At 42.3% G+C, this 24,068-nt stretch overlaps 1 protein-coding gene across 2 annotated transcripts in view; it reads left to right on the forward strand.

Moving 5' to 3' along the window:
• Positions 1 to 24,068, forward strand: part of zgc:174356 (uncharacterized protein LOC100137120 homolog) — a 128,434-nt gene that overhangs the window by 11,228 nt on the left and 93,138 nt on the right. For both annotated transcript variants that reach the window (XM_059985620.1, XM_059985619.1), the window contains exon 3: positions 1,116 to 1,213. In XM_059985620.1, coding sequence (XP_059841603.1) covers positions 1,116 to 1,213 — 98 coding nt within the window. The remainder of the gene's footprint in view (positions 1 to 1,115; positions 1,214 to 24,068) is intronic.

Here is a 24,068-nt window from a genome sequence, read left to right on the forward strand (position 1 = left end):
AAAACAAATTGCTGTTATAGAATCAGAGAAGTATTGCACAGAAACAGGCATTTTGGCGATCTAGTCCAGGCCAAAACCACTTAGACTGCCTATTCCCATCAACCTGCACTGGGACCATAACCCTCCAAATGCTATCCACGTACCTGTCCAAACTTCTTCCGAAGGTTGAAATCGAGCTCGCGTGCTCTACTTCTGTGGGCAGCTCATTCCACACTCTTACAACCCTCTGAAGTTTCCCCTCATGTTCCCCTTAAACTTTTCACCTTTCACCCTTAACCCATGACCTCTGTTTGATCCATCCCAACCTCAGTGGAAAAAGCCTAATTATGCCCCTCATAATTTTGTATACCTCTATCAAATGTCCCCTCAATCTTCTACATTTTGAGGCATATAGTCCTAACCTATTCAATCTCTCTTTTATAAATTAGATCTTCCAGACCCAGCAATATTCTTGTAAAGTTGCTCCGTACTCCAGATTAGGCCTTAGCAACATCTCATACAGCGTCAATATAACATCCCATCTCCTGAGGATGTGCTAAGTTTAATTGTAAACTGCATGTAGGTAAATTACCGGTCCCAAAAAGGGGTGGTCGATGGGAGTAGGCAATTTTAATGGTTCAGCATGGACTAGATGGGCTGAAAGTCCTGTTTCTAAACTGGACTTTTCTGGAAAAGTACTCACATGGGCCAATCTTGCAGCTCTGTGGAAATAGAACAAAATGTATATCATCAGTACTCAAGGCTAGGACTGAACCCAGATCTTTAGATCTGTGAATTAATAACTCTAACCACAGTGCCACTATGTTGCAGAGGGTATGGTTAGGCCAAGATTGACCAATCATGTTTGTGATGTCAGAGAAATTTGAGTGTTATGCCGATGGTGGAAGGAAAATTATTTGTGATAAGATAAAATTAGATGAGAAAGGAAATTGTTATTTTCTTGTTTTCAATTATGACATTATAGTTTCTTAAATAGCTCCAGGACTAATGTTACCATGACTTTTCCTCATCAGGTACTTAAATTTTCTCTCTACTACAGTCGATTATCCAAAAAAAGATACAATGTCCTAAAATTATCTGCATGCTAAGTTGTTTTCAATAATTCTATTTTACAGGTGAACAGTCTATTCTGATTTTATTCCTGACACACCCACCACACCACTTTTCACCAGAACTATATGGAGTGTACAATGCAATGAAGATGTTTCTTGGTGTAAGTACTGGGTTAGGGTATTGGCCTCTCTTTGCACGTTGCTGATATTTGTTTCTCCTATTGCCAGCTCAGGTTTGAAAGGTTCCCAGTATGAGATGGTTGAGCTGAATAGGTGATTTTTGTGCTGTAAATCCCGTGTACATTTGCTGGACAAGCCTTGCGTGGAGAATATAATTCAAACAGAGCTGCATGTATTCTTGCATTCCCAAGCACTTACAGATATGTTTGCACTTCATTGTTTTGGCTTTGCTGTCTTTTGATAATTACTTAAAGATCAATTTGCTCACCTGTATCCTTTCCCTTTATCCAATTTTATGTTTCGTCCTCTTCTCCTGTTTAGAAAATCTTCTTGCTTGAAGCATGAAAGGGAATCACAGCAGAGTGCAATTCTGACTTCACTAGATGATTACACATCCGCGTTCCTATAGAGTATTTGCCAGCAATCACGTGTAGGGATCTTGCTTCTTTTGTCTTTCTTTTCTCCTGCTTTCAATTCATTTAGCAGTCCAACCTAATTATGCACAGCACAGGGAGATAACTGACAAGCTGCTTATTCTCTTAAGTCCTGATATCAAAATAAGTGGATTACTTAACCGTTGGTAACTCTGGTTTCATTTGGGGTAAGAGAGGCCAGTCTTAAAAATGGAATCTGCTTGAAATTTGTTCTTGCAAAAGGGCTGGGATTATTTCCCTTGATTCCTTAAGTTGGCATAGTTGTTGGAGGTAGTGGGGATAAACTAGCATGACCTATTAAACGTTTCCAATGGCATGCCTCTCAAATAGCCTTGACCAACCAAGTCCAGCTCCTGGCCTTCATGTGTGGCTTAGTTACTAAGCCCAGAGGAACTATTTCTACTGACAGGTGAAGGGGCAAAGCTGGGTTGCTGGTGCCTTAAAATTAGTCGCCGGGCAGGTAGGGCTCGTTTGCTGTGGTTGGCAGCTTACCTAGGAGAACGAAAACTGTGATCTCAAACCTCTGCTTCCTTACGGCTATGCTCATTCATGGGGAAAGCTGAGAGAGTAAATCCCGGGAAGCATCTGGAGCTGGGGTCCTTAAGGCAGTGCTACATTGTGTTCATTACTGACTGGCAACTCCTGCGATGCCGCTGGTGCCAAACTGAATTGGTCTCTGTCATCCTTTGGATTCATCAGCTGTGTGGAGAGGGGGAACCTGCTATCAGGGCAAAAGCTTGCTCTCCATATTGTACTGCCCTGGCTTGGGTATCACATACAAAGCTGGGATGCAACATCCTGATCAACAGAGAGTCTATTTCCTTTGGAACAAAGAACACTGAGTGGTGACCTCAGAGAGGCATTTAAAATCTTGAGGGGTATCAATAAAATGGATGGTCAGTCTTTTTTCCCCAGAGTCATTGGGTCCAAAATTAAAGGACATAGGTTTAAGGTGAGAGGGGAAGGATTTAAAATGGACCCAAGGGACAAATATTTCTTTCAAAAGGGTGGGGGGGGGGGCATGTGGAACGAGCTACCAGAGGAAATGCTAGACGCAGATACAACTACAACTTTTCAAAGGCATTTTGATGGGAGAATGGATAGGAACGGTTGTGTACATAAGACCTTAAGACATAGGAGCAGAAATAGGCCATTTGGCCCATTGTGTCTCCTCTACCATTCAATCCTGGCTGATCCTTTTTCCCCCCTCCTCAACCCCATTCCCCAGCCTTCTCCCCATAAATTTTGATGCCGTGACCAATCAAGAACCTATCAAGCTCTGCCTTAAATACCCCAAATGACCTGGCCTCCACAGCTGCCTGTGGTAATAAATTCCACAAATTCACCAACCGCTGGCTAAAGAAATTTCTTTGCATCTGTTTTAATGGATGCCCCTCTATCCGGAGGCTGTGCCCTCTTGTCCTAGACTCCCCCACCATGGGAAACATCTTTTCCACATCTTCTCTGCCTAGGTCTTTCAACATTCAAAAGGTTTCAATGAGATCCCCTCTCATCCTTCTAAATTCCAGTGAGTACAGACCCAGAGCGATAAAACGTTCCCCGTATGATAACCCTTTCATTCCCAGAATCATCCTTGTGAACATCGTCTGAACCCTCCCCGATACACATCTTTTCTTAGATGAAGAGTCCAAATCTGTTCACAGTACTCAAGGTGAGACCTCACCAGGGCATTATAAAGCCTCAGCATCACATCCCTGCTCTTGTATTCTGGATCTCTTGAAATGAATGCTGACATGGCATTTGCCTTCCTCACCACCGACTCAACCTGCAAGCTAACCTTTAGGGTGTTCTGCACAAGGACTCCCAAGTCCTTCTGCATCTCAGATATTTGAGTTTTCTTCTCGTTTAGAAAATATTTTGCACATTTATTTCTACTACCAAAGCACAAGACCATGCATTTTCCAACATTGTATTTCATTTTCCACTCTCTTGCCCATTCTCCTAATCTGTCTCAGCCTACCTGTTTCTTCCACACTACCTGTCCATCCACCAGTCTTTGTATCATCTGCAAACTTGGTAACAAAGCCAGCTATTCCGTCATCTAAATCATCGATATACAGCATAAAAAGGAAAAGATCCTAACATCCCTGCCGAACTCCACGAGTCACTGGCAGCCAACCAGAAAAGGATCCTTTTATTCCCTCAAAGGACCTTTCAGGACTGGAAAGGAAGGGGGAAGATGCCAGAATAAAAAGGTGGAGGGAGGGAAAGGAGGACAGCTAGAGCGTGATAGGTGAAGCCAAGTGGGTGGGAAAGTTAAAGGGCTGGAGAAAAAAGGACCTGATCAGAGAGTTGAGTGAACCATAGAAGAAGGAAGGCCACCGATAGGTGGTAATAGACAGGTGAAAAGAGATAAGAGGTTAAAGTGGGGAATAGAAGAAGAGGGGAGGGGAGGGAAATTATTTGTTTATTTATTTACTAGAAGGGTATCTGTAACAGCAGGTTGGAGGCTACCCAGTTGGAATATAAGATGGTGCTGTGCCATTCTGAGGGTGTGGCCTCATTCTGGCACAAGAGGAGGCCATGGACTGACATGTTCCTCTGATCCTTGTTGGGCCAACTGTGTTATCTCTGTTATCCCTTCCTTCTCCCAGTGAGATCTTGATTGGTCCTTTGGCACGTTACCATGCACAGAATTGATTTACCGGAGTTCAAAATGCCTGTTACAATTGCAAAATATTTTCACCTTTCTGAGTGTTTCTGTGATTTTTCAATAAAATGGTCAACAACACTGATGTCGGGAAACGCAAGATGTAGTGGATATCTATGGCCAACAACCTTTCCAACTACTGTTACTGTCCCTGGCAGTGTCTTTGTACAATGGACCATTTTGTGATTTGTTTGCATTCAGTTAACCTGACACTTTCAGTTCAGTTCTTACACAAATATGTGTTGTTTGAAAAGCCAAAGAAAAAGACTGCAGATGCTGGACATCCCCAGTATCTTTTGTTTTTTTTTTCATGTTTTGTCTGGTTCAGACAACAAATTCTTTCCAGGGACTGGACTCTACAGTGTGTTGAAATACATCTGTTTACCTTTAGGAGGAAATATCCAATTTTAACTGGGACAGAGGTGATGGATTATCCACTCTCCGTCGAGAATGTACTTGTCCTTGGGTGATTATAAGCAATCAGTTTGTGTTTTGACTTGCATTGCTCAACATCACCCTCATTTTATATCCTGGTTAGCCATACCATAGCATCTAAAAGTGCCTCTGTGAGAGGAGATCTCACAGAAGTCAAACACTTCCTTCATATTGAGAATCACTGTCACCCTGGGAGTAGCAGTCATGAGAGGGTCTCAGTTGCCAGGTGCCTTGTGCAGCCCAAAGGTGGCAGAGAAAATGGGATTGACCTGGGTTGAGTAAATAATTGTTTGTGTAAAAGAAGGAAACAGCCTCCAATGCAAACCGTTCTTCAAAATTCTCTCTCCATTACATTGTTGCCACGATCAAAAAATCCAACATGAAGTTAATTTTTCATCAACTGGACGATAATGTCTTGCTTGTTTTACTTGAGGTCAATATTTTTTAGTCAAACAGTGGTCCCATGGTGTTGGGGGTGTGTGGGAGGGGACGCTTTGTCTCATAGTCCTTTAGCATTGCATTTGAATGTCGGCACTGCACTTTTGACTAACGAGTCCCATCTGGGACCATCTTTCAAGGGAACATTTTGGAAAGGTGAAAGTGTTATCACTCCCCGAATGAAAAGAACAAACCAGTAATCTGTTTTTTTTTGCACCATACTGTTGCAATATGCCCATAACTTTTTCAACAGAAGGTTCTGCTTAAAGCCATTTACAGTTAGTGTGGCTATTTCAGTATTTGAAGGTCCACTTTAAACTACCACAGTTGTAGAGTTTTCCCCATTATTACTGTTGCAGATAGACAGATACACCCACTTGCATTGCCCCCAAAATATTTTTGATGATGTTGCTATTCAGTTCCCTGGAGACTATTTGACTAATTTAACTTTACTATCATATTCATCTTTTGATGCTTGTTTATTTGAATGATTCATTGTGGGTTGTATTTATGAATACATGAATTGCATACATCATCACACTACCACGTGATACATGCACATCTCATTTAAAGTAAAGATGTTAGACATATTTTGGACTCCTGTATCTTCCTTTGAGTTAGTTTAATGTTTTGAAGTTACAAACATAACTGTGGCGATGGGGTATTTTTAAAAATGAACCTGAGACAGCGGTCAACCTGTTGAAGCACAGCGAGACATTCAGACTAAAAAATAATGCAGTGAGGAAGAGTGCAGTTAAAAAAAAACGCAACACACAGTGTGCAGAGATGGTGGAGTTAAATAAAAGGCAGAAAATGGAAGAATTCAGGCTTCATAGTGAGTACTGGGTGATAATAAAAAAAAGAGTAGAAATAGCTGGCTACATTGGAAAGCTTGACCTGTTTGAATACACAACAAATAGCTAGATTTTATATACTGAGCAAATTGAACAGTATTTTGTAGGAAATGAAATAGCCAATGAGAAACAAATACCGGTTTTGCTGAGTGCATTGGCTTATAAGATGATGAGAGGCATTGTTCGTGTGGATAGTCAGAGGCTTTTTCCCAGGGCTGGAATGGTTGCCACAAGAGGACACAGGTTTAAAGTGCTGGGGAGTGGGTACAGAGGAGATGTCAGGGGTAAGTTTTTTACTCAGAGAGTGGTGAGTGTGTGGAATGGGCTGCCGGCAACGGTGGTGGAGGCAGATATGGTAGGGTCTTTTAAGAGACTTTTGCATATGTACATAGAGTTTAGTAAAATCGAGGGCTATGGGTAAGCCTGGTAATTTCTAAGGTAGGGACATGTTTGGTACAGCTTTGTGGGCCAAAGGGCCTGTATTGTGCTGTAGGTTTTCTATGTTTCTACAGATAGGTAGTTTGCTTCAAGGTTTGACTTCTCCAACCAAACCTGCAAAAATGAGCTTTACTGAGATTGTCAAAGTATGCAGGAGCATTTAGAACCAAAGTCATTGTTGATTGAAGAATGTTTTTGATTTCATAAATGGAATCAAGAATTAAGGGAGTCCTTTTCAGCATGCATGACTGAATTGAAGAGATTTGCTGAAATTTGTCAGATTGGTAACGGGCAGACTGATACATTGAGACATCGTTTAGCCTGTGGAACTTTACGAGAAAGCATTTGATAACAGTTCCTAACTGAAACACAATTTACATTTAAGAGAGTAGTTGAAATCGCTGTTTCAATGCAAACTGCAACCAGAGACACAATTGAGTTGCAGTCAGGAATGAGAGCAAGTGCGAACAAAATTGCAATGTCTAAACAAAAACAGGCGTGGCCAGACATGTTGTGTTACCATTGTGGCAGGGGCTCTCGTATTCCAGACCAATACAGGTGTGGGTGAAACTTGTAGAATATGCAACAAAGAGCATATTGGGCAGACAGAAGTAAATGGACCACACAGGGAAGAGAAAAAATATATTTAAAAAAAAAGTTGCAGTTTCAAAAAGAGCACTGATCTGAAAAATCTGATAATGATTAGAGTGACACAGGGCTTTGTGGCCTTGAGATTTACAGTGTGAAAATTAACAGTAGACAAGCAATATGGTTTACACCAGAAGTGATCGGCAAATTAATTAAAATGGATTTGGACACTGGCTCAGCTGTTTCAGTTGTTTCATCAAGTGAGTTTGAGAGGCATTTCAAAGATACTAAACTGAAGCTTGCAGATGTCCAACTAATAGTGGAGAAAATACAACTTATGAGGGAATGACATTTGCAACTGTGAAGTACAACAACCAATAAACTACATTAATCTTGCATGTGGCAAAAACAGAAGGACCAACATTGTGGGGACATGCTTGGCTGAGACAACTACAATTGGATTGGGGACCCATCCCATTGAGGGAAACATCCTCTCCCCATCCACTCTAATGAGGCCTTTCAACAGTCAATAGGTTTCAATGAGGTCACCCCTCATTCTTTAGAATACTAGTGAATGCAGGCCCAGACCATCAAATGTTCTTCATCTGACAAGCCATTCAATACTGGATTCATTTTTGTGAACCTCCTTTGAAGCCTCTCCAGTTTCAACACATCCTATCTAAGATAATAGGACAGAAATTGTTCATAATACTCCCAAATGAGACCACACCAGTGCTTTATAAAGTCTCAACATTATATCCTTGCTTTTATATTCTAGTCCTTTTGAAATGAATGCTACTATTGCATTTGCCTTCCTGACCACAGATTAACCTTTAGGGTATCCTGCACAAGGACTCCCAAGCTCCTCAGTTTTTTTGTATTTTCTGTCTATTTAGAAAATAGTCAACCCTTTCATTTCTTCTACCGAAGTGCATGCTCATACAATTCCCAACACAGTATTCCATCCGCCATTTCTTTGCCCATTCTCCAAATCTGTCTGTCCTTCTGTAGCCTCTCTACTTCCCCAAAACGACTTGCCTGTCCACTAATCTTCATATCGTCTGCGAACTTTACAACAAAGCTATCAATTCCATCATTCAAATCATTGGCATACAACATAATAAGAATTGGTCTCAACACAGACCTCTGTGAAACACCACTAGTCACCAACAGCCAACCAGAAAAGACTGCTTTTGTTCTTACTCTTTGCCCCTTGCCAATCAGCCACTGCTTTATCCATGCTACAATGTTTCCTGTAATACCATGGGCTTGTAACTTGTTAAGCAGCCTCATGTGTGGCACTTTCTTAAAGGCCTTCTGAAAATCCAAGTACGCAACATTAACTGATTCTCTTGTGTCTATCCTGCTTGCTATTTCTTCAAATAATCCAACTGACTTGTCAGACAAGATTTTCCCTTGGGGAAACTATGCTGACTGTGTCCTATTTTATCGTGTACCTCGAAGTACCCTGAGACTTCATCCTTAATAATTGACTGCAAAATGTTAATCAGGCAGTTACTTGCAAAATGTGGCTTGGTTTTAAGCTGGAGGAGAGACTATGGAGCATCAGGAAAGTCGCACGTAGTCGGCTTTTGTGAGTATAAAGAACCAGAATCTGCTCTTCCTGCATTAAAGTTATTGCATGAACTTCGGGGTTGAGACAAAATGCCACTTGTAAAAGTAAATGCAAAGACCAAAGCCCAGCAGGATGAATGGCAGGCCAAAAAGAAAGGAGTCAATGGAGATATAAGAACAGAGCATTATTCAGATGAGGATACCAAGATGAGAGATCAGATCGTAAAGGGATCAATAGAAGAGTTAATAAGGGAATTCTCCAGTGAATTAAATGTACCTTCCCAAGATCAAAATGTAAAAACTAGAAGAAGAAAAAAGAAACAATAATAACAATAAATAAACAAAAAAATCAAGAACATGAGATGAAGAGTCCTTGAAAGTGAGACCATTGGTTGTGGGAGCATCTTAATGATGGGACAAGTGAAGTTGAGTGAAGTTATATCCTGATGGTTAAGAGGTAGTAACTGTTCCTGAACCTGGTGATGTGAGTCCTGAGGCTCCTGTACCACCTTCTTGATGGCAATAGCGAGAAGATCTCAGGGTAGTAATTTCTGGATTCCTAATGGTGCCATGTGTCAATGAGGATGACCTGGCAGGTAAATGCATGGCTGAGAAGCTGGTGCAGGGGACAGGGCTTCAGGTTCTTAGATCATTGGGATCTCTTCTGGGGGAGGTATGACCTGTACAAAAGTGATAGGTTGCACCAGAACCCGAGGGGGACCAATATTCTCGTGGGCAAGTTTGTTAGAGCTGTTGGGGAGGGTTTAAACTAATTTGGCAGGAGGGTGGGAACCGGAGTGAAGGGACTCAGGGTAGGACTGATGGTAAAAAGTAAAGGTAGCGTGCAGTCAGATTGTCAGGAAGGGCAGGCAGGTGATGGGATTTGGTTGCAGCCAACATGCTGAGTATCAAATCATCAGGGATGCAGAATTAGAAAGGATAGCAAATACAGTTCTCAAGGTGTTGTATCTAAATGAGCATAGTATAAGAAATAAGGTGGATGATCTTGTTGCACTATTACAGATTGCCAGGTATGATGTTGTGGCCATCACCGGATCTTGGCTGAAGAATGGTTCTAGTTGGGAGCTGAATATCCAAGGTTACACCTTGTATCAGAGGGATGGGAAGGTAGGCAGAGGGGGTGGTAAAGAATGGCATCAAGTCAGTAGAGAGATGTGACATAGGATCAGAAGATGTTGAATCCTTGTGGGTTGAGTTAAGAAACTGCAAAGGTAAAAAAACATTGATGACAATTATATACCTCCCAACAGTGGCTGGAAGGTGGACAACAGGAAATAGAAAAGGTGTGTCAAAAGGACAATATTGTGGTAGTCATGGGAGATTTTAACATGCAGATTGGTTGGGGAAAATCAGATTGGTAATTGATCTCAAGAGGGTGAGTTTGTTGAATGCCCAAGATGGCTTTTTAGAGCAGTTTGTTGTTGAGCCAACTAGGGGATCAGTTATACTGGATTGGGTGTTGTGTAATGAACCAGAGGCAATTAGGGAGCTTAAGGTAAAAGAACCCTTAGGGGATAGTGTTCACAATATGACTGAGTTCAATTTGAAATTTGACAGGGAGAAAGTAAAGTCTGATGTAGCAGTATTTCAGTGGAGTAAGGGAAATTACAGTGGTACGAGAGAGGAGTTGGCCAAAATAAATTGGAAGGTGCTGCTGACAAAGATGTCAGTAGAGGAACAGTGGTATGCATTTCTGAGAAAAATGAGGAAGGTGCAAGACATATATATTCCAAAAATGAAGAAATACTCAAATGGTAAAATAGCACAACCATGGCTGACAAGGGAAGCAACTGTAAAAGCAAAGGAGAGGGCATACAACAAAGCAAAAGTTAGTGGGAAGATAGAGGATTGGGAAGCTTTTAAATAGCTACAGAGAGCAACTAAAAAAATCATTAAAATGGAAAACATGAAATATGAAAGCAAGCTAGAAAATAACATCAAAGTGGATAGTAAAATATTTTGCAAGTATGTTAAAAATAAAAGAGAGTTGAGAGTGGATATAGGACCTCTAGAAAATGAGGCAGGAGAAACAATAATAGGGGACAAGGAGAAGCACGAGGACTTACAGGACTGCTTTGAATCGGTGGACTGGACTGCATTCAGGGACTCATCATCGAACCTGGATGAGTATGCTGCAGTTGTTACCGACTTCATTAAAACCTGTGTGGACTAGTGTGTGGACTAGCGAGGATTTACTGTACATTCCCAAACCAAAAGCCGTGGATGAACCAGGAGGTGCACTGTCTGCTGAAGGCTAGATCTGTAGCATTCAAGTCTGACAAACCAGGTACGATTTGTGGAGACACGAGGAAATCTGCGGATGCTGGAAATTCAAGCAACACACACAAAATGCTGGTGGAACACAGCAAGTCAGACAGCATCTATAGGGAGAAGCACTGTCGACGTTTCAGGCTGAAACCCTTCGTCAGGACTTTAGTAGATTTTGTGGATTTGTGGAGGGCTATTTCAAAGGCGAAAAGATAATTTGGAATGAGTTTGGAGGTGACATCGGATGCAAGGTAACTCTGGCAGGGTCTGCAAGACATTACTTTAAACAAAGCAAAACCCAATAGCATGAATGGCAACTGTGCTTCACTACCAGATGAACTCAACACCTCCTATACCCACTTTGAAAGGGAGAACACAATTACAGCTGTGAAGATCCCTGCTGCACTTGATGACCCCTGCGATCTGTCTCAGAGGCTGATGTTGAAAGAATGTGAACCATTGCAAGATGGAAGGTCCCGATGGAGTTTCTGGTAAGGCTTTGAATACCTGTGCCAACCAACGGGTGGGAATATTCAAGGACATTTTCACCTTACACTGCTATGGATAGAAGTTCCCACTTGCTTCAAAAAGGCAACAATTATGCTGTTACTGTTACTTAGTTTACTTTATTATCACCAAGCAATTGATACTACAGCATACAATCATCACAGTGATGACTTCGCGCTCCCTGAAGTACAAATCAAAGTAAATATAATAAAAATTTAAATTATAAATCATAATTAGAAAATAGAAAAGGGAAAGTAAAGTAGTGCAAGTCAGGTCTGGATATTTGGAAGGTACAGCCCAGATCCGGGTCAGGATCCATTCATCAGTCTTATCACAGTTGGAAAGAAGCTAAGAAGAATCAGCGTCTAAGAAGAATAATGTGGGCCGCCTTAATGACTTATCGCCTGGTAGCACTCACATCGACAGTGATGAAATGCTTTGAGAGTTGGTTATGCCAAGACTGAACTCCTGCTTCAGCAAGGACTTGGACCCATTGCAATTTGCCCATCACCACAATAGGTCAATGGCAGATTCAATCTCAATGGCTCTTCACACGGCTTTAGACCACCTGGGCAACACGAACACCTATGTCAGCATGCTGTTCATCAACTATAGCTCAGCATTTAACACCATCATTCCCACAATCCTGATGGAGAAGTTACAGAATCTGGGCCTCTGTACCTCCCTCTGCAATTGGATCCTTGACTTCCTAACCAGAAGATCAGAAGCAGCTTGCTGATAACATATCCTCCTTGCTGATGATCAACACTGGCGAACCTCGGGTGTGTGCTTAGCCCACTGCTCTACTCTCTATATACACATGACTATGTGGCTGGGCATAGCTCAAATACCATCTATAAATTTGCTGACGATACAACCATTGTTGGTAGAATCTCAGGTGATGATGAGAGGGCATACAGGAGTGAGATATGCCAACTGGTGGAATGGTGCCGCAGCAACAATCTGGCACTCAATGCAAGTAAGAGGGAAGAGCTGATTGTGGACTTCAGGAAGGGTAAGACAAAGGAACACATACCAATCCTCATAGAGGGATCAGAAGTTGACAGAATGAACAGTTTCAAGTTCCTGGGTGTCAAGATCTCTGAGGATCCAACCTGGTCCCAACATATCAATGTAGTTATAAAGAAAGCAAGATAGCGGCTATACTTCATTAGAAATTTGAAGAGATTTGCTGTGTCAACAAATGCACTCAAAAACTCCTATAGATGTACCATTGAGAACATTCTGACAGGCTGCATCACTGTCTGGTATGGAGGGGCTACTGCACAGGACCAAAGGAAGATACAGAAGGTTGTAAATCTAGTCAGCATTTTGGGTACTAGCCTACAAAGTACCCAGGATATCTTCAGGGAGCTGTGTCTCAGAAAGGCAGTGTCCATTATTAAGAACCTCTAGCACCCAAGGCATGCCCTTTTCTCACTGTTACCATCAGGTAGGAGGTACAGAAGCCTGAAGGCACACACTCAGCAATTCAGGAACAGCTTCTTCCTCTCTGTCATCCGATTCCTAAATGGACATTGAACCCTTGGACACCACCTCACTTTTTTAATATACAGTATTTCTGTTTTTTGCATCTTTTTAAATCTAGTCAATATATGTATACTGTAATTTATTTATTATTAGTATTAATTTTATTTATTTATTTTTCTCTACTGTATTATGTATTGCATTGAACTGCTGCTAAGTTAACAAATTTTACACCACATGCCGGTGATAATGAACCTGATTCTGATTTAGAAGGGTGTGGTGGGGGGGGGGGAACGTCTCATTGAAACACAGCCTCAGGATAAATTTACAATGGAGATGCGGAGAAATTTCTTTCATAAGAGGGTGGTGAATTTGTGAAATTTGTAATTTGTTACCACAGGCAGCTGTGGAGGCCAGTTAGTTGGGTGTATTTTAGGCAGAGATTGATAGGTTCTTGATTGGACATGACATCAAAGATTACGTGGAGAAGGGCGGGGAGTGGGACTGAGGAGGGGCAAAAAGGATCAGCTGTGCTTGCATGGTGGAGCAGACTCGATGGGCCAAATGGCCTAATTCTGCTCCTGTGTCTTATGGTCTTGTGGTATGTAGACATGGTCAATGGCGGGGAGGGTTTTCATGAATTTATTTTTTTGTATCTCCATTTGTAACATTGATATTTTTGCTCTCGTCTTAATAGTTTTGTTTTAAACATAAAGGAACATTGTGCTTCCCTTACATAACAATTCTCCACTGAATTTATCATGTTTGCACTAGACTACAGCAGCTCACAATTTGATTTGGTTGATCACGCTCAATTGGACTGAGTTTGGATTGCGGTTTGGTTGAATTGAGCAGTCTCGTGTAGCATCTGGTACTGAGGCAGTTAAGCAGAGAAAATGCAGCATCTTGGTCCCTTATTGTTCTTTTATAGTTGAGGTTCTAGCGTGAGGTGGAGACCAACAACTGCATTTACTTTATGCAAAACTACTTATAGCAAAATGCCTTCTCCCTAGCTTATTTACCCAAGTGTATAAACTCGTAAAACAGCATACATGTTCTCTCGATTTGCTCTGCAGTAAATCCCACACTGATGTGCATGCATAATCTAGAAAAGATTAGGATATTCAAGCAGATCTGATTTGGTCAGCTATAAATATTCAGCGACAAGCCTGATTCTCGTGTGTTTTCATGGAGAAAAGGGGGTTTGCAGTGAGCTGCCGTCATGTTAACACTTTGCCAGTTCCCTTGTTACTAAGTACCAGTGGTAATTTGTGCATGTAGGAAGATTTGCTCTGAACACGAGAGATGGGCTGGAGCACGGAGCTGATGATCTGTAGAGGGGAGAGGAGTGTTTCATTTTGGAGGATGCAGATGGATGAACCTGATGTTGTTGTGAGAAATGCCTGTCACAAATTACCTGATCAGTGGAAAAGCAGTTACCACTTGCGAGTTCAGTGGTCATTGAGTCATACAATATAGATACAGTCCTATCTGCTTATCTGGTCCATGTCAACAAAGATGCCCATATCACTCTAAAGTCTGAACCTTTTCTATGCCATGAACCAAAACCATTAAGCATCCTGCTCTTAACCTGTCCTATCCAAGTATAGTTGAAATTTTGTTAATGTACCTGTCTCCGCCACTTTCTCTGGTAGCTCATTCCATTTACTGACCATCCTCTGGGAGAAGGAATTGCACCTCAGGTTCCTAATAAATCTCTTCTCTCTTTAAACCAATGCCCTTGTACTTGGATTCCCAACCCTAGGAAAAAGACTGTGTGCATTCACCTAAACTGTGCCCCTCAAGTTTTGTGCACTCAGCCCTTTACTGATTACATTAGAGCTGTGAAGGGCAAGGCAATATAAAGTGGGGTAATCAGCTACTGTGCTCATAGAGTCCTACAGAACCAAAACAGGCCCTTCAGCCCATTGTGTTCATGATGCTTGCTGTGCCAACCTACACTAATCTCATTTGCCTTGCGTGCCTTGTTGATTCCAAAGAATCTTTGGTCAATAAAAACTATCTGTGAACCTTTTGTGAATGGGTGAAGAGTAGTTCTTATAACATAATTCTTCCTGGCTGTGGGCAGTATTAGCTGTTGTCTGGATATGCAATAGGCTGCAGCGGCTGGAATATGGAGTAGCAAATAGTCTGTTGGTGGAGCTCAGTAGACCGAGAAGCATCTGCTGGGAGAAAGGAAGTGTCAACATTTCAGATCGAGACCCTGCATCAGGACCAGCACAGGACAATACTTACTGCTTGTTCTGATGGGTTTGTGGAACAACTGCATTAAGCAGAGCGTGTAGACCTGAGCAGGTGGGGTTGGTGTTCTAAGAGTCTTTTAAATACCCCTGATATATCTGCATCTACCACCACCTCTGGCAGGGCATTCTGTACACCCATCACTCTGTTAACAAAAAATACCGACCTCTGGCCTCCCCCCTATACTTTCCTCCAGTGACCTTAAAATTATGCCAACTCGTATTATCCTAACTCTTTTAGAATAAGATAAACAGCAACAAGTAGCTGAACTATTCGTACCAAGGAATCTATTAACAAGTGAGAGTGAGGTATGGGGAGAAACAATGCAATTTGCTTATATTTTACTGATGGCTTATGAAATAGCAAAGAATATAAATCCTCTTGCTAATTTGAGGGCTGTGATTTTAAGCTGATTGAGGATGTCAGAGGACATAGTGGTGGATGTGTTGAATGTCATGCTAGGGCAGTGGTAGAGGCAGATACATTAGGGACCACAAGACATAGGCCATTCAGCCCATTGAGTCTCCTTTGCCATTCCATTATGGCTTTTCTCAGATCCCACTCAACCCCATACACTTGCCACCTTCTCGCCATATCCTTTGATGCCCTGACCAATCAGGAAACAATCAACTTCTGCCTTAACTAAATGATTGATTTGGCCTCCACCGCAGTCTGTGACAGAGCATTCCACAGCTTCAGCACTCTCTGGATAAAAAATTCCTCCTTACCTCTGTTCTAAAAGGTCACCCCTCAATTTGGAGGCTGTGCCCTCTAGTTCTGGATACCCCCTTCACAGGAAACAGCCTCTCCACATTCCCCCTATCTAGTCCTTTCAACTTTCGGTAGGTTTCAATGAGATCCCTATGGATTCTTTTAAATTCTAGTGAGTACAGGCCTAAAGCTGCCAAATGCTCCTCATATGTTAACCCCTTCATTCCTGGAATCATCCTCATGAACATCCTCTGGACTCTCTCCAATGACAATACATCCTTTCTGAGATATGGGGCCCAAAACTGTTGACAATACTCCAAGTGTGGCATGACTAGTGTCTTATAAAGCTTCAGCATTATCTTGTTTATATATTCTATTCCTCTTGAAACAAATGCCAACATTGCATTTGCTGCCTTTACCACAGACTCCACCTGTAAATTAACCTTCTAGAAGTCTTGCACGACGGCTCCTAAGTCCCTCTGTACCTATGATTTTTGAACCATAAGACATAGCTAGTAGTCCATTGATTAAGATAATAGTCCAGCTCTGTTGTTCCTTTTACCAAAATGCATCATCATACACTTCCCAACACTGTATTCCATCTGCAACTTTTTGCCCATTCTTTCAATTTGTCTAAGTCCTGCTGCAATCGCATTGCTTCCTCAGCACTACCTACCCCTCCACTTAACTGTGTATCATCCGCAGACTTTGCCACAAACCATCATTTCCATTATCTAAAACATTGACAAACAATGTGAAAAGTAGTGGCCCCAATACAGACCCCTGGGGAACACCACCAGTCACTGGCAGCCAACCAGAAAAAGCTCCTTTTATTCTCTGTTGTACCTCCTACCTGTCTGCTATTCCGTTGTCCATGCCAGTATCTTTCCTGTTATGCCATAGGACTTTATCTTGTTAAGCAGCCTCATGTATGGCACCTTATCAAATGCCTTCTGAAAATCCAAATAAATGACATTCACTGCCTCTCTTTTGTCTTCCCTGCTTGTTACTTCTTTGAAGAATTCTGACAGATTTGTCAGGCAAGATTTCCCTTCACAGAAGTAATGCCGACTCTGACTTATTTTATCATTAGTTTCCAAGCACCCTGAAATCTCATCCTTAATAATAGACTTCAGCACTTCCCCAACACTCACTGTTTTAGTTGCTTTTTGTTGGATTTTAAAATCTTGCCAATCATCCAACTTCCCATCCACTTTTTCTACCCTATATGCCCTTTCCTTGGCTTTTATGCAGTCCTTAATTTTCTTTGTCAGTCATGACTGCCTTCACCTGCCTTTTGTCCTCCCTCTGGGGGACATATCTATCCTGCACCTTGTGAATTATTCCCAGTAATTTCAGTCATCTCTGTTCTGCTGTCAACCCTGCCAGTGTACCCCATCCAGTGCACCTCGACAAGCTCCTCTCTCGTGCCTCTGTAATTCCCTATATTCCATTGTGATGCTGATACACGTGAGTTATGCTTCTCCCTCTCAAGTTGCAGAATGAATTCAATCATATTATGATCACTCCCTCCTAAGGGTTCCTTTATGTTCAGCTCCAATCCCTTTGCATATTGAAGTCCCCTGTTACAATTGTGTCATTACCCTTCTTACATACCTTTTCCAGCTCCCTTTGCAATCTCAACACCACATATTGCCTACTATTTGTAGACTTATGTATGATACTCATAATGGCTTTTTTTTTACCCCTTCCAGTTTCTTAACTCCACCCATGAGGATTCAACATTCTCTGACCCTATGTCACCTCTTTAAAAAGATGTCATTCCATCTCTCACCAACAGAGCTACGCCATCACTTATGCCTTCCAGCCTGTCCTTTCGATACAAAGTTTATCCTTTGATGCTAAGCTCCCAACTATGGCCTTCTTTCAGCCATGACTCAGTGATGCCCACAATGTCATATTGACCAATCTCTAATCGTCCCACAAGCTCGTCCACCTTATTCCGAATGCTACACACTTTTAAATACAGCATCTTCAGTCCTGTATTCTTAGCTCTTTCGAATTTTATCTCTGTGGTACAATTTAACTCTTTGCTCTGTCTGCATTTGTACCCAATCATTGGCTTGTCCTTCCTTACATTCACGTTACATCAGCATCTACTTTTGAACCTGCTAGCTCATCCTCAGCTCTATCACATTGGTTCCCATCCCCCTACTGTATTAATTTAAACCACCCTCAGCAGCTCTACTAAACCTGTCCACAGGAATATTTAGATAGGAGCTTGGATGATAATGATAGAAAAATGAAGGGCCATGTGCGATGGAAAGGTTGGATCAATTTTAGAGTAGGTTGCAATATGGGCTGAAAGGCCTGTACTGTGCTGTAACGTTCTGTGTTCTAAATCAGATGTATTCATAAGCCAGCCAGGAAATACTTGAGTTCCATTCACTTTAATGTCTTTTTTATCAGCAATATAAAAAAATGTAACGGGTGGGAGTTGTAGCAGCTGTAATAGTGAAGAATAGAAGAAGATGCAGAGACCCAAGTAATTGCACTCTTCCACACAAGATGCTGGAAGAACTCAGCAGGCCAGGTGGCATCTATAGAAAAGAGTAAACAGTCGATGTTTCGGGCTGAGTCCTGCCGAAGAGTCTCGGCCTGAAATGTCGACTCTGCTCTTTTCCAAAGATGCTGCCTGGCCTGTTGAATTCCTCCAGCATTTTGTGTGTGTTGCTCGGATTTCCATTATCGGCAGATTTTCTCTTGTTTGTAATCACATACTTGCCGTGAAGAATCTTGTGGAAACGGGTCACTGCACATGGTCTGAGCTTTCCCGAGACTAATCTAATTTAGATTTTTATGAAATATTTCCTGATACCACTGACTGATCGCAATTTTCATCAGCTGAATTCCTAAAATTACTCCACCGGTTGAAGTGTTGTCAATAAAAATTCATTCTCTGTTCCTCAGATGGCTGAGTAAGGAAATGTAATGCAATGTATTACGATGCCCTTTAACTCTTCCTGGCTCGGTCTTTATTCGGTATTAAGATTCTTGATTACTCTTGGTTTATTGCGAAATATTCACTGCGTTTGGGGAAAAGTATGGGTCTCACAGTCGAGATGGAGTTCCATGTCTGTTAAAAGTGAGAGCATGTGGTGGACTCTAGCACAAAGAGTTAGAATTCTGGAAGATCTCAATGGTCAAACAGGTATCAAGAGTGAAGCAGTAATAATGGGATACTTCCAATTGCATATAGACCAGACAAGCTGAAACTCCAGTGCAAGTGAGGAGGAGAAGTATGTACAGACGAGTTTCCAGATTAGAAGAGTGTATATAACAGAATTCTGGAAGCTCTCAGAAGGTCAAACAGCATCTGTGGAGGCAAAAGATTGAAATCGATGGTTTGAGTCAAGATCCTACATCAGGACTGGAAGAGAACAGGAAAAGTTGCCAGATTATGGAGGAATGGAGAGTGGGAAAGCTGGTTGGTGATAAGTGGAACCATTTGGGGAAGGGATGTTGGGTAGGTGGAACCAGGTACAAGTGGAGTGGGACTGGACAGAGATATGAACATGGAATTTTCCACTTGTCCACCTGCTTCCCTCTTTGTTCATCCTTTGCATCACTTCCCCATCCAGTTTTGTCTCCATAGAACACCCTCCCTGTCATGGTACCGCTGCCCCTAGCAGCCTCTCCAGTTAAAGAGCATAAGACAGGGGAGCAGAGTTAGGTTATTCAACCCATTGAGCCTTCTCTGCCATTTCATCATGGCTGGTTTATCTTCACTCTCAGCCCTATTCTTCTGCCTTCTTCTATAAACTTTGACACCCATACTAATCAAGACCCATCAACCTCTGCTTTATATATACCCAATAATTTGGCCTCCACTGCCATCTGTAGCAATGAATTCCACAGATTCGCCATGAGAAAGTTTTGACAAGTACAGGCCATCCAAGCTTACCAAATTCCGATTTACATAGTGCGTTGAAATAATTACTGAGTTTAGATTTGTAAGTCTCTAAGGCACTACTCTCAGCTACACAGCTAGGTAGTTTGTTCCATGTGTCCATAACTCACTGTGTAAAGAATGTACAGTCTCCACCTATGGTCCCCTGTCCTCGTTGATGGATTAATGAGCTGGCTTCCACCTTACTTACACCCTTGGTGATTTTGAAATGGGGTCTAAAGGAGGCCTCCATTGGGTGGAGTTGACCATGGATATTGCATCCTAGCTGTATTGATACACCAGCCAGGGCAGTACGATATGGGGAGCAAGCTGTTGCCCATGTAGCAAGTTCCCCCTCTCTACGTAGCTGATCAATCCAAAGGAATGGCAGAGATCAATACAATTTAGCACCAGCAGCATTGCAGGATTTGCCAGTCAGCATTGAACTCAATGTAGGACTGCCTTTGGGACTCCAGCTCCAGATCTTTCCCTGGGGGTTTCCTCCTGAAGCCTTCTGCTGAGTTGATTATAGCCGTAAGGCAGTGGAGGCTTGAGATCAGGGTTTTCCTTTTGTAGATGAGCTTCCAACTGGTCTTGAGGCACAAGTGGCCTGCCTTTGCCCCTTCTCCAGTCAGTAGAACCAGTTCCTCTGTGCTTAGTAGCTAAGCCACACGTGAAGGCCAGGAGCTGGACTTGGTTGTCAGAGGCTATTTGAGATGCACACCATTAGGAGGTTTTAGGTGGGAGCTTTCAAGCTAACTCTGTCCCAACTTCCCTCATAAGATAATCCAATCATTTAAGGTGTCAGAGAGGGAAATGTACTCTGATCTCTTCTCCCCTATGAGAACCTGAAAGGACCTTGGCCCAAAACTGCACACATTACTCCAAATCTCTTCTGACCTATCCCTCCACATTCCATCCTTACAATTCTGCTCCCCCACTTGTAATGCTGTAGCCTGGTAATCTTTCCCATTCCCTCCCAGACCTGATGCAGGATCATACCTGGAAGCATCGACTTACACATTTTGCTTGCATTGATGCTGCTTGGCTGGTTGTGTTCTTCCAGTATTCAGTTTTCTTTTTGTTCAGGATTCCATATCTGCTCGCTGCTTGGTGACCCATGATGCTGTCATGTTTCGTGTTGGGCGAGTTTCCTATTCCGAATGCTCTGTCAGAAACGGCCCCTGTTAGACATGAGGGGAGTCCACGAGCTGTTGTAAGGCTGCCCCAATCTATCACAAATCAGCACCGAGTGTGAGCAATGTCATTTCAAGATGAGGAGAAAATTTAAAATGAAATTGCAGCATTTCTCTTGAAGTGAAGAAAATAATTTTTCTGCCTGGTAAAGGAAGGATGTTGTGTCACTCTGCTCCAGTGTGCATGGTGATCTCACATTGTGTTTTTTTCCCTCAGATACAATACTGTGGTTACACTGGAGGCAGAGGAGATGCAGATTTGTGGCAGTTGATTTTGTTTGTTCTTGGGATGTGGGTGGTTCCAGTGGGGCCACATTATTGCCTTTCCCCTGCCTTGCTGAGAACGTAGTGTTGGCCCTTCTTCAAGTGTCACCTTCCTCATGCAGTTGGATTTGGAGTCCACAGTAATTCCAGGTGTTCATCAGCTGCTGGGAAAGGAAGTGAGGTCGAGGCAGGCTCGAACTAGGCCCTTCCAGCCCTTTGAGCCGCGTTGAACAGCAAGCCCTGCCTAATCATGGGACAATTTGCAAGGACCAATTAACATACCAACAGGCGTGTCTTTGGACAGTGTGAGGAACCTGGAGCACCCAGAGGAATCTCATGCTGTCACAGGGAGAACATACAAAACATTACAGACAGTGGTGGGAATTGAACCCAGTTTGCAGGTACTGTAGAGCGTTGTGCTAACCACAATGCCACTCATGGCATTGTTGATCTTGGCCTACACGTGGCAAGACCACAGGAACTGGCACTGTAGTAATGACAAAATAACAGAAATTATGGAAGAACATTGCTGAAATGATGATCCCAGGAATGAAAGGGTTAATGTACGAGGAACGTTTGATCACTTGGACTTTGTACTCACTGGAGTTTAGAAGAAAGAGAAGGGGATCTCACTGAAACCTGTTGAATGTTGAAAGGGTAAGATAGAGTGGACATGGAGAGATTGTTTCTCATGGTGGGGGAGTCAAGGACCAAAGGGTACAGTCTCAGAACACAAGGACATCCCTTTGGAACAGAGATGCGAAGGTTTAATTTAGCCAGACAATGGTTAATCCTTGGAATTCATTGCCACATTTGGGTGTGGAAGGTATATTTAAAGTGGATGGTGATATATTCTTGATTAATAAAGCCTCCAAAGGTTATGAGGAGGAGGCAGGATAATAAATTTCCTATTTTGGAAAGGCAGAGCAGACGTGATGGGCCAAATGGTCTAATTATACTTCTATGTCTTACGGTTTAACAGTATCATTGGAGGGCTATGTGGGAGGGAAGGGTTAGACTGATTTTAGAGTTGGTCAAAAGCTCAGCAGAACATTGTAGCCTGTACTGTTCTAATGTAAAGCGAAACCAGTTAATGATTAAGAATTAACGTACTAATGACTTTTTATTTGTTTATTGCTTTATTTTTGGACTAAGTATAGAACCATAAGACATAGGAGCAGAATTATTTTGCATTCCAAAAGTTCCAGCACATCTTCTTTCTTAATGTCTATATGCTCAAGCTTTTTAATTCACTGCAAATTATCCCTACAATAGCCAAGATCCTTTTCCATAGTGAATACTGTGTTAGGTATCTCTACTATCTCCTTCGGTTCCGTACACACATTTCCACTGTCACAGTTGATTGGTCCTATTCTCTCACATCTTATCCTCTTGCTCTTCACATACTTGTACAATGCCTTAGGGTTTTCCTTAATCCTGCTTTTTGCCAAGGCCTTCTCATGGCCCATTCTGGCTCTCCTAATTTCATTCTTAAACTCCTTCCTGCTAGCCTTATAATTTTCTAGATCTCTATCATTACCTTTTTTTTAACCTTTTGTAAGCTTTTCTTCTTGACTAGATTTTCAACAGCCTTTGTACACCATGATTTCTGTACTTTCCCATCTTTCCCTGTCTCATTGCTGTCTCATTGTTCTGTACCTATGCAGAACACCAGGCAAATATCCCCTGAACATTTGTTACATTTCTGCCGTACATTTCACTGAGAACATCTGTTCCCAATTTATGCTTCCAAATTCCTGCCTGATAGCTTCATGTTTCCCCTTACTCCAATTAAACACTTCCCTAACTTGTCTGTTCCTATCCCTGTCGAATGCTATGGTAAAGGAGACAGAATTGTGATCATTATCTCCAAAATGCTCTTCCACTGAGAGATCTGGCACTTGACCAGAACATGTCAATCTATATATGGGAAATTAAGATCTCCAACCACAACAACCCTGCTAATATTGCACCTTTCCAAAATCTATCTCCCTATCTGCTCCTCGGTTTCCCTGTTACTATTGGGTGCTCTATAAAAAATACCCAATAGAGTTATTCACCCCTTCTTGTTTCTAACTTCCAGCCACAGAGACTCAGTAGACAATCCCTCCATGACTTCCTCCTTTTCTGCAGCCGTGACACTATCTCTGATCAACAGTGCCACGCCTCCACCTCTTTTGCCTCCCTCACTGTCCTTTCTGAAACCTCTAAAGCCCGGCACTCTAAGTAACCATTCCTGCCCCTGGGCCATCCACGTCTCTGTAATGACCACAACATCATAGCTTTAAGTACTGATCCACATTCTAAGCTCATCTGCTTCGTTCATTATGCTTTTTGCAATCAAATAGACACATCTCAAACTATTGGTCTGAGTGCATCCCTTCTCTATCATCTGCCTATCCTCCCTCTTGCACTGTCTCCAAGCTTTCTCTATTTGTGAGCCAAATGTCCTTTCCTCTGTCTCTTCAGTACAGTTCCCACCCCCCAGCAATTCTAGTTTAAACTCTCCCCAATAGCCTGAGCAAACCTTCCTACCAGGATATTGGTCCCCCTTGGATTCAAGTGCAACCCTTTTTGTACAGGTCACACCTGCCCCAACAGAGGTCACAATGATCCAGAAATCTGAATCCCTGTCCCCACTCCAATCCCTCACCCACGCATTTATCCTCCACCTTACTCTATTCCTATACTCACTGTCATGTGACACATGCAATAATCCCAAGATTACTACCTTGAGGTCCTGCTTCTCAACTTCCTTCCTAACTCCCTGACGTCT

The sequence above is a fragment of the Hypanus sabinus genome, chromosome 12 (assembly GCF_030144855.1).
Source record: "Hypanus sabinus isolate sHypSab1 chromosome 12, sHypSab1.hap1, whole genome shotgun sequence".
NCBI classification, from domain to species: Eukaryota; Metazoa; Chordata; class Chondrichthyes; order Myliobatiformes; family Dasyatidae; genus Hypanus; species Hypanus sabinus.